The 12143-nt window shown below is 44.2% G+C and overlaps 1 protein-coding gene across 2 annotated transcripts in view; it reads left to right on the forward strand.

Moving 5' to 3' along the window:
- The window catches only part of ankzf1 (ankyrin repeat and zinc finger peptidyl tRNA hydrolase 1), a 65573-nt gene that overhangs the window by 20465 nt on the left and 32965 nt on the right, over positions 1–12143 (forward strand). For both annotated transcript variants that reach the window (XM_084315245.1, XM_084315246.1), the window contains exons 10-12: positions 917–1093; positions 4624–4818; positions 11563–11887. In XM_084315245.1, coding sequence (XP_084171371.1) covers positions 917–1093; positions 4624–4818; positions 11563–11887 — 697 coding nt within the window. The remainder of the gene's footprint in view (positions 1–916; positions 1094–4623; positions 4819–11562; positions 11888–12143) is intronic.

Raw genomic sequence — 12143 nt, forward strand, 5'->3', positions numbered from 1 at the left:
GGTTAACCGTTGGTAGTGTGATAGTAAAGGGTTGACCTTCTGTAGTGTGGCAGTGAAAGTGTTAAGATCAGAACAGAATCGTATAATGTAGTCCTCTGTAGCTTTGACTTAAAGGAACACGCCAACATTTTGGGAAAGCAGCTTACCGTCTTCTCCAGAGAGAGACAAGAAGATGGATTCCAGTTTCCTCTCTGTGCGTTTGGTAGAAAGCTATCTGGCTGCACGTTAGCCTAGCTTAGCACAATGAATGGAAGCGGACATGGCCCGGTTAGCCTTCGGGAGAGGTGTTAGTTGGACAATGCCTAGGCTAACCGGCCATGTCCGCTTCCATTCATTGTGCTAAGCTAGGCTAACGTGCAGCCAGATTTTCTACTGAACGCACAGGTATATATCTTCTTGTCTTTCTGGAGAAGACGGTAAGCTAATTTCAAAATATTAGGCGTGTTACTTTAAGATAAGAACAGTGTATATATAATGTATACAGTGTATATAGTGTATATCAGTCACAGACTTATACCCCCCCCCGACACTCAACTAACCGCCTCGGCCAGTCCTTCATACCAGTGGCCATCAGGCTCCACAACAGTGTGCAGGGACTGCTGCCAGACATTCGACTACTACAACTAGGAACCTAAAAAGGACAATAACACTACCTTATGCATACTGCATCTTATGTGAATACTGTATACTTCAATTAGTTAGTTAGTTAAGTATATTGATTTGTTATATTGTCTACACTGCTTGTATTTACTACCTGTACCTCCCCGCCCCCTCCCCCATGCTGCTATGATGCCTGAATTTCCCCAAGGGGATCAATAAAGGAATATCTTATCTTATACTGGGATGCCGTCTGTACAAATCTCACCATTTAATACTGTGCAACATTTGATGCAACATTTCTTTTTACTCGTGGCAGATGATGGTTGTGATGATGACGATGATGGTAGCTCGGAGGAAGACTGCGGAAGCCAGCAGCTGGAGACGGTTGAGATGAGCCTGGGGACGCTGGACCTCCGGGAACACGAGATCTACCCCTCCAGGCAGAGGAAGAGGAGGAGGAGGAAGAAGGAGGGAAACAAAATGGAGAACAAGGGTGTGTCCCATGTGTTGAAAGGCCCAATCCGTGGTTTTATTTAATTTTATTAGACAAAACTTAATTTAAAACATGCATGCATAAATCATATACATTCAAAACACAGGTTGTCAGGGAATGAAACTCGTTAAAGTCCTTAAAAAAACGTATTTCCATCGAGGTCCCTGTTGGCAGACATACAAAACCACGTTGGAACAGAACTCGTACATAAAACACAAAGCATTAAACAATCAGTAGTAGGGGTGTAACGGTACACAAAAACCACGGTTCGGTACGTACCTCGATTTTGAAGTCACGGTTCGGTACAGGTTTTCGGTACAGTGGGGGAAAGTTTGGCTTTCCATGTTCCACTCAGGGGTGATGTAGTGTGCAGTAACTAATTGTACTTGTAGGGCTGTCAACTAATATTCTATATTGAAATTAATAATCGACTTGTACACATTTTTTAAAATAATAATAATTATATTAGATTGTGAAAAAAACAGCCCCCGGTGGGCGGTCATTAGTGGTTAACATACCGTTGTATTTGTTCGGTACACTACACAGCCGTTCGGTACGGTACACACTGAAACGGTTCGGTTCGGTTCGGCTATGTGTACCTTTACACCCCTAATCAGTAGTATTTTTGATGTACAAAATCAAGCAGTATGGCCCACTATTGGCTTGTTGTCTATAAGCTATGCGTTATGTTGATGTAACCCTGTGGTTCCCAAACCTTTTCAATCAGGCCCCACTTGGGTAGTTCGAAATATTCTCGAGCCCCACCTAACCTGGTCCCCACCTAGATGTGGGCTAGAATTCATTTTAGGCTACAAACATGAAATTTCCTCTATTACTAACGAGACAAGATTAACACAACAAGACACAATTATAGTTTTATATATTTTTTTTAAATGAACTAAATGATCCTGTGCCACTGTGAAATAATTATGCCTAATTAGTTGGAAGTTGGAAGGCCTACAGTAGGATAGGATTCATTCAAATAATAATAATTTGCCTAATAATTTGCCACCTTTTTTGGCCAAACGTATTTAGGCTTCTGAATGTGTTCTGTATCAAAAATGGCAGTCTGTAAATTTTTTTTGTCGTTGGCGTTTATCAGTTTTAGTAGGCTAAATTAATATTCTTCTCTTTTTTTCACGCCCCACCTGCAGTACCTCCGCGCCCCACTAGGGGGGGTTACGCCCCACACTTCGGGAACCACTGATGTACCCTAACGTTGGGTGGTTATATGGACCGATGGATACATTCAGGGTTGTAGCTTTAAATGAGTAATTCCTCATGTAATTCCTTTGTAAATCTCAGCACTGCGGGTAAAGTTCTAAAGTATAATTCACACTAAAAGTGGTTTCCATGGTTGCTGTCCCTGTGCCCCAAGTTCAAGTTCAAGTTCTTTAATAGTTGTCATACAGAAGTACAGAATACTTTCATACAAAATGCTTCTTACTGTTACGCTCCAGAGACTGTGCTAGACAAGATAGTATCAAATAACATAATATAGCATGTAATTTAGAAGAAGAAAAATGAGGTCACAGTGTTCGGTATAGACATATGTACAATGTTCTGAGTTACCATATAATATACAATACTATGCAGTGTACTAATGTACAGTACTATCTAGTGCAAAGCAGAAATGGGATGAGGTACAATTTTAGGTACAATTTACAGTAAGGTGTACGAGTTGTAGTGCAATCCTTCATCAATAAATATAAAGTGTGGGGAGTGGGTGCTACAGTGTGTTTGTTTAAAGTGGGTGTGTGCTATAAAGTGTGTGGAGTGGGTGCTACAGTGTGTTTGTTTAAAGTGAGTGTGTGCGTGTGGATGTGTGTGCTATGTGCGTTTGGTGGTTGTTGTTGTGTAGTGTTCATTCATTGTTCGTTTAGCAGCCTGATGGCCTGGGGATAGAAGCTTCTTCTGAGTCTTTCTGTGCTCGCCTTGAGACTCCGGTATCGCTTGCCTGACCGCAGCAGTTCAAAGAGGCAGTTGTTCGGGTGACTGGAGTCTTTAATGATTCTCTTAGCCTTGCCCTTGCAACGCTTGTTGTAAATGTTCTGGAGGGTGGGGAGCCCCCCTCCAATTGTGCGTTCGGCTGAACGTGTCACTCTTTGTAGTCTGCTTCGGTCTTGTGCAGTGCTATTCCCAAACCAGGAGGTGATGTTGCCGGTCAAGATGCTCTCTATTGTACATGAGTAGAAGTTCTTAAGGATCTTCTGACTGACTTGGAACTTCCTTAGGCGCCTGAGGAAGTAGAGGCGTTGTCGTGCCTTCTTCACAACACTGTCAATGTGTGTGGTCCATGTCAAGTCCTCGGATATGTAGGCTCCGAGGTACTTAAAGCTGTTGACTCTCTCAACCGGTGCCCCGTCGATGCTGAGGGGGCTGTAGTCCTTGACCCCCGACCTCCTGAAGTCCACAATCATCTCCTTTGTTTTGCTGACGTTCAGGGAGAGGCTGTTTTCCTGGCACCATCCCGCCAGGACCTTGACCTCTTCCAGGTAGGCCCTCTCGTCGTTGGCAGAGATCAGGCCCACCACCACTGTGTCGTCAGCAAATTTGATGATTGTATTGCTACTCCGCTGAGCCACACAGTCGTGTGTGTACAGGGAGTAGAGGAGGGGACTCAGAACACAGCCCTGGGGGGCCCCTATGTTGAGGGTGATGGATGAGGAGGTGCAGTTGCCTGCTCTCACCACCTGGGGTCTGCCAGTCAGGAAGTCCAAGACCTGGCAGTGGTACTAAGTATTTTTACTCAAGTACAATAGCGAGCTACCTTCATTTTAGGGAACTTTATACTTTTACTCCACTACATTTCAAGGGAAATATTGTACTGTTCTACTCCCCTACATTTATCTGAACCCATCAGTTGCTAGTTACTTTGAAGAGAAGGATTTTGCATAGAAGACATCATATATACAAAATAAGAAATGTATGAAGATTATATACTTTCACATTTGAAGCCTGTCAACTTCAAGAGGACGTAATCAGAGCAGCATAACTGGACCACATACCACTTTAACACAACCTTTAATCAGAGCAGCATAACTGGACCACATACCACTTTAACATCACCTTTAATCAGAGCAGCATAACTGAACCACATACCACTTTAACATAACATTTAATCAGAGCAGCATAACTGGACCAGATACCACTTTAACATAACCTTTAATCAGAGCAGCATAACTGGACCAAACACCACTTTAACATAACCTTTAATCAGAGCAGCATAACTGGACCACATACCACTTTAACATAACCTTTAATCAGAGCAGCATAACTGGACCAGACACCACTTTAACATAACCTTTAATCAGAGCAGCATAACTGGACCAGACACCACTTTAACACAACCTTTAGAGGTCAATGGACACACACAAACATCACGTGGTGTTAGTGCTGCATATTGTTGTATTTTCTGAATAGCAAATACTAGCAAGGACTTTTGCTTTTACCAGAGTACTCATTTGTCTGGGTATTTCTACTTTTACTTCAGTAAAGGAACTGTGTACTTCTTCCACCACTGGCCCCAGGCGTGAACACAGGGGAGGAGAACAAGCTGGAGGGAGACCTGGCAGGGCTGGAGGGAGACCTGGCAGAGCGGGAGGGATACCTGGCAGAGCTGGAGGGAGACGAGGCTCCACAGACAGAGGTCATCCTCCAGGAGAAACCTCAGAAGACCAAGGGCAGGAGGAAACCACCGAGCAAGAAGAACCAACCTGAGGAAGGTGAGGTGGCGCCCCCTACTGCTTTCCTGTCACATAGCAATGCTATAGACGTGTTCGCTGTATACAAACATACCGTGTTCGAGCCAATCAGCAATACCAACTGAGTCACGTGACTAAGTTGCCCCCTTTACCTGCGCGAGCTGCTGCGCTAAAAAAAAAGTATGACAGGGCTCTGGAGAAACCATCACACTCCCCTGACTAAAAGTATAATGGGGCTCTATGGAGAAACCATGACACTCCCCTGACTAGAATTATATTGGAGCTCTATGGAGAAACCATGACACTCCCCTGACTAGAATTATAATGGAGCTCTATGGAGAAACCATCACACTCCCCTGACTAGAATTATAATGGAGCTCTATGGAGAAACCATGACACTCCCCTGACTAGAATTATAATGGAGCTCTATGGAGAAACCATCATCCATGGCACTCCCCTGACTAGAATTATAATGGAGCTCTATGGAGAAACCATCATCCATGGCACTCCCCTGACTAGAATTATAATGGAGCTCTATGGAGAAACCATCATCCATGGCACTCCCCTGACTAGAATTATAATGGAGCTCTATGGAGAAACCATCACACTCCCCTGACTAGAATTATAACGGAGCTCTATGGAGAAACCATCACACTCCCCTGACTAGAATTATAATGGAGCTCTATGGAGAAACCATCATCCATGGCACTCCCCTGACTAGAATTATAATGGAGCTCTATGGAGAAACCATCATCCATGGCACTCCCCTGACTAGAATTATAATGGAGCTCTATGGAGAAACCATCATCCATGGCACTCCCCTGACTAGAATTATAATGGAGCTCTATGGAGAAACCATCACACTCCCCTGACTAGAATTATAACGGAGCTCTATGGAGAAACCATCACACTCCCCTGACTAGAATTATAATGGAGCTCTATGGAGAAACCACCATCCATGGCACTCCCCTGACTAAAAGGTGTTTCAAACGAAAACGTCTGGATGTCATTTAGCCAAATCAACACGGCTGTGTGAGTGTGAGTCTTTCACCTTTTACATATCTATCTAGCTTTGGCATGGATTGATTGTTTTTAGAGCGCTAGCATGGCTAACAAATGCAAATATATTGTAGTCTGCCCCGCCCCCGTTGTTCTGACCAAGGATTACGTTCCTTTTGCCTCCTTGGTGAGTCTGACTTGGACAGCGAACAGGTCTATTAAACTCACGGCCAGAGCCACTTGTCGGGTCTTTTAGCCGAAGCTTTTAGCCGAAGCTTTTATCTAAAGCGACTTACAAATTGTGTAAGACAAGTCGGCGGGAGGGGCTCACCTCTGTGTTCACCTAGCAGTGATGAGTTGGACCCGCTCGCACTTTTGAACCTGTATGAACCCGTCTCAAGTTGTAAACGACAGTTTACAGTTTGTATCTTCAGTCTTCTAGTTTATGCTTCATGGCATTCATTGCAATGTTAACCACAAATGTAAAAATCAGCTAATAGCCTGGTTATGACATGTAGTGGCATTACGAACGCTTTAGTATTTGTACTGCCATTTGTAATGGAAATATTTTTATGATAAGAGATTCGATAGAGCTGATGAAATAAAGATGAAAAGGAAACAAATGGAAGTTCCGTTGTTGGTTTTATTTGAGCAGCTGGAGCAAAACAGCTGGACACAGTCTGACAGAACAGGTGATCTGCTGAAAGACATGTGCCACGAGAGCATTGAGAATCAGGGCTTATATGCAGAGTCCCGAGCGCCTGAATATTTTCCGCAACAAAGTTAGTGTTTCCGCGTCTCTGATTGGCCAGGTCATGTGACATGTACGCCCAATCGTGGGACCGCAAGTTTTTGGATGGTTAAGCTTAGGCGCTCTTTCGAAGTTGGTTAATGGCGATAGAACGCCTGCCCTGATTCCAAACTCTAACCTTAACCAACTGCGAAAGAGTCGCCTAAGCTTAACCAGTGATAAACTAGGCGTTAGGTAGTTTGCAGGCTGTTCGACCCGGAAATAGGCGCAGAACTTGTCGTCCCACGATTGGCGCACATGTCACATGACCTGGCCAATCAGAGCGCAAAACTCGAACGCGGAAACACAAGTTTGTTGTGGAAAGTATAGACGCGTCCCGAGCTGATGAAACCGCCGAGTCGAGAGAGCTGTTGCAAACGGAAGCCGGATGTAGCCGGTTTCCTGAGGATGCGGTTTTTGCGACTGGGGCACCTCGCTTTCTTGAGAATAGAATAGGTAGTTTTCAACTCAGGGCTCAGGGTGCAGACGAGATGTTTTATGCAAAGGTGACAAGTTCCCATGAACAGTTTGAGTAGGTCAATGTGTTCCGATGAATTTAGTACAGAGTCGGGATGCAAAGGTGTCAGGTCATACAGTTTCATGTCAAAAGGTCAATGTATTCAGATGAGTTTGTACATTGCTGTTTAAGGTATATTTTGCTATTGCACATTTTTTAAACCTTATTTTTGTCTTAATTTAAAATAAATGTTTTACTCCTTTGCACTTCACGACAAAAATAAGTGGCCTTGTGTGTTATTTATTGATATTTCGGTCTTGGCGACATCCAATTTCTGACGAGAGAAAACGTCTAGTTCTACTGACTTCCAAGTGAGTTCCAAAAACCGATATCCGATATACCGATATTGTCCAACTCTTAATTTCCGATACCGATATCAACCGATACCGATATATGCAGGGTTTCCCCCCCAAAAAACGGAATAATTTCAGGTAATTAACATTACATATCTCTTGTTGTGGAATTAACGCAACATTATGCATACTTTTGACAATAAATAAAATAAGAATTTGTTCTTACTTGCTTGCCTGGGTAAATAAAGGTTAAATAAATGTATTTTTTTTTAAATATAATAATAAATAATTAACATTTAAACTGATACCGATAATTTCCGATATTACATTTTAATGCCAATATCGGTAGGCCGATAATATCGTACATCTCTAGTTCCAAGTAATATTTTGTAACCAGGAAGCACATATCTACCCTCCTGGGTAATTTTCCAAGTTTCCAATATGGAAACAATGTTGAATTATGGAAACAATGTTGGATTATGGGAACAATGTTGCGCTGGACATAAATAGGGGAAAGCCTGAGCCTCTGTCTCTCCTGCTTTTCTGCCACCCTCCCTGCTCTCGCAAATGCAAAGCACCTCCTGCCTCCTCGAACCCCCCCCCCCCCCCCCCCCCCTACAGACAGGACAAAGCACCTCACTTCCTGCCTCCTCGAACCCCCCCCCCCCCCCCCCCCCCTACAGACAGGACAAAGCACCTCACTTCCTGCCTCCTCTCGAACCCCCCCCCCTATAGACAGGACAAAGCACCTCACTTCCTGTCTCCTCGAACCCCCCCCCCTCCCCCCCCTACAGAGAGGACAAAGCACCTCACTTCCTGCCTCCTCGAACCCCCCCCCCCTATGGACAGGACAAAGCACCTCACTTCCTGCCCCCTGGAACCCTCCCCCCCTATGGACAGGACAAAGCACCTCACTTCCTGCCTCCTCGAACCCCCCCCCCCCCCTACAGACAGGACAAAGCACCTCACTTTCTGTCTCCTCAAACCCCCCCCCCCCCCCCTACAGACAGGACAAAGTACCTCACTTCCTGTCTCCTCGAACCCCCCCCCTACAGACAGGACAGAGCACCTCACTTCCTGCCTCCTCTCGAACCCCCCCCCCCCCCCCTATAGACAGGACAAAGCACCTCACTCCCTGTCTCCTCAACCCCCCCCCCCCTACAGACAGGACAGAGCACCTCACTTCCTGCCTCCTCTCGAACCCCCCCCCCCTATAGACAGGACAGAGCACCTCACTTCCTGCCTCCTCTCGAACCCCCCCCCCCCCCCCCTATAGACAGGACCAGAGCCGTATAATTGAGAGTTGCGACACGCTTTGATCTCGCCGACAGGATATCACGTGGCTCACGTAGCTACCGGTAGTTCCAATTTGACTTCCTGTCAACTTGATTTCAACGGTACAGAACGGCAGAACTAATTATACGGCTCTGCTACTACTGTTACAGCAATTTTTGGTACTTATTAATACAATGTGCATTGATCACTGTTGCGATATATCATTTACATATCTGCTACTTTAATATTTACATTATATCACTAGACGATGACGGCAATTTCTAACGTTAAATGCTAGCTGTGCTAGCTGACTTATTTTACATTAGCCATATCACCAGTTGTTACACAATCAAGCATCATTGTATTAATCAGCCCACATTATATGTGGGCTATTTATATTCAATATATATAATAGCATTTCAGGGGAGTGGCAGAGAGACTTGTGCTTCTACACATCCTAATGCTATATAAGACATTCATACATGCACATGTGAAAATGCAGTGAATATCATATCAAGCTGTTTACTCTGCATTTCTTAGCATTTACATTTCATACTGTAACCATTGATACTACTCAATTAAGCCAAGAAAGAAGTTTGGTCAACAGTAGAAAAAATACAAGGCAAGCAGCATTCCACAAATTTTTTTATTATTATAGGCCTATAATATGTCCATGTAGAGGTCCAGTCTTCCAATCCTGTTGTTTGTAGTGCTAGGGCCTTTCTGTCACGACTGCTGCTCACCTCAGACTGGACACATGCACGTCATTATAGTGGTAATTTATCCTAGAAAACAAAACAGGGAGATAGAGTTATGGAGTTGCTCATGCACTCTACAACAACACACATCTTGTGCATAATCGTTCTATGGCCATAAAAACAGATAATAAACTATTCTATTTTTGATACAATTTGACTCATCTGAATTTCTACAGTTTCACTGTTTGACTCATTTAAAATATTCCACAACAGGTTCAATGTGTCCGGGTTCTTTGCAACAAGTGCTGGCCTGAAATTCATGGTGGAGCAGGAACAACGACCTCCATCTTACCAGACAACAGCATGGCTCCTGGAATTAATGAAAACTTTATTTAACAGGTTGCAGAATGGGTACAATACAGTACGGCTCAATACACACAATTGTTAAGGGGATGCAGACCAGAGAAAGACGTTTGTCTTGTTTACATTTTTATTTTTAAAATTGAGCTCACCACCTACAAGGCTTTAAAGGGTGAAGCCCCAAGCTACATTGCTGAGCTTATAACCCCTTACTGCCCTAATAGGGCTCTCCGCTCCTCCGACCAAGGAGAGCTCGTCGTCCCCCGGACCAAACTGAAAACCAAGGGTGACCGGGCTTCGTAGCACCCAAGCTATGGAATCAGCTACCTTATGAAATCAGGTCTGCTGTTAGTGTGCAGTCTTTTAAACAAGGTCTAAAAACCTTTTTATACAGTGAGGCTTTTAATTGATCATGTATGTGGTATAACGTGTGTGTGTGTGTGATTGTATTTTACTTCATTTATTTTTTGAAGTATTCTACAATCTTGTATGTGATGTAACATGTGTGGTTATTCTATTCTGATTAACCTTTTACTGCCTGTAAAGCACTTTGTGATTTTAATCTGGAAAAGCACTATATAAATAAAATGTACCTTACATCAGGGTCCCCCATTTTCAATTCATATTGACATTTATGACATACACAACATACATGCCATTTATGGCATAGGGACATACAGGTATTTAGTACTGATACATTTGTGACATAAACGGTATTCAAATATACAGTACTGTTACCCATAGATCCTGACAGAGTATATACATATGATGGGGAGGGGACTGTACATTAGGAGGGGGTGGGTGGGAGAGAAATATACATACGGTGGGGAGGAGACTGTACATTTCTACTAATAATATACAACCTACATATCTACTAATAATATACAAACTACATTACTACTAATAATAATCAACCTCACAACTCCAAATGACTGGGACACGTCTCTCATTAGAGTCAAGACCACGAGAGGAGAGCCAGACAGGTCTGTATCCACTGTGTTATTGTCTATATATTATATTATGTAACCTTACTGTACCTTATATGAAGACCAGTCTATCTAGTGTCATGTGTTATTGTCTATATATTATAACCTTACTGTACCTTATATGAAGACCAGTCTATCTAGTGTCATGTGTTATTGTCTATATTATAACCTTACTGTACCTTATATGAAGACCAGTCTATCTCGTGTTGCTCACTTTAACAATAAATCTAATAAACAATGATAAACTAATGAACACCAATATAATAACTGCAAATAATTTGGTAAATATAATGTTAGGCCAACGTCACGTCAGTATGGTAACGTTCTTAACTGCATTTAGAATCTAACCAGCTATTAACTTACGATCAACATTAACTAAAGCTTGCTACATAAAATACCAATATTGACTAAATCCATGAGTGGTCTGCTAATGCGTTAAAATGTACAAAGTAGTAAAAGTAAAGTAAACTTACCAGCGAGTGCCGCTCGGCAACAATGAAAATGCATGGCGTTGAGCTGAGACTTGAACTACGGACCACCCCTGAGGCGCTTTACTTCCGCATTCCACGATAACAACGAAGGTGGGTCGGAGTGGCGGAACTCTTAATTATACGGCTCTGGACAGGACAAAGCACCTCACTTCCTGCCTCCTCTAACCCCCCCCCTACAGACAGGACAGAGCACCTCACTTCCTGCCTCCTCTCGAACCCCCCCCCCCCCCCCCCCCCCCCTATAGACAGGACAGAGCACCTCACTTCCTGCCTCCTCTTGACCCCCCCCCCCCCTACAGACAGGACAGAGCGCACACGTCCTCAGCTTCTTGACTCGACTCTCTTTGTCTTCCCAGAGGAGGCTGAGGATGAGGCGTGGGAGTACGGCATGAGGGACGCTCTCTACACGGCTTGTAAGACCGGGGACGTGGACTCCCTGCACAGCCTCCTCCTCATCCTGCCTGAGGAGACGGGAGGAGGCGGAGGGGTGGAGGGGGAGAAGGGGGAGGGGAGCGGCAGGACCCAGCATCTGCAGCCTCCCGGTGTCTCCCTGGGGCCCCTGGCGCTCCTCAATAAGCCCATCGACTCCTCGGGCTTCACTCTGCTGCACGTGGCTTCAGCCGCCGCTCAGAAGGCCGTGGTGCTGCTGCTGATGGACGCCGGGGCAGACCCAGCCGTCCGGTGAGAGAGGTTTATGAAAACTCTGGCTTAATCCTGGAGACATAATATCTACTGGGAGGTTTGCCCTGAGAGGGAGGTTTGAGGGGTCAAAGTGGGTATCTAAACAGGAGGGAAGACAGGGAAGGGAAGGTAAAGATGGTTTTAAACTGTTAAAACAGTCATTCAGAACTATTTTATTGCACTGCACTATTGCATAATTCTACTCTGTCTATTCCATTCTACTATTTTATTGCACTGCACTATTGCACTATTTTAC

Source organism: Notolepis coatsorum, assembly GCF_963971535.1.
Source record: "Notolepis coatsorum genome assembly, chromosome: 5".
Lineage (NCBI taxonomy): Eukaryota > Metazoa > Chordata > Actinopteri > Aulopiformes > Paralepididae > Notolepis > Notolepis coatsorum.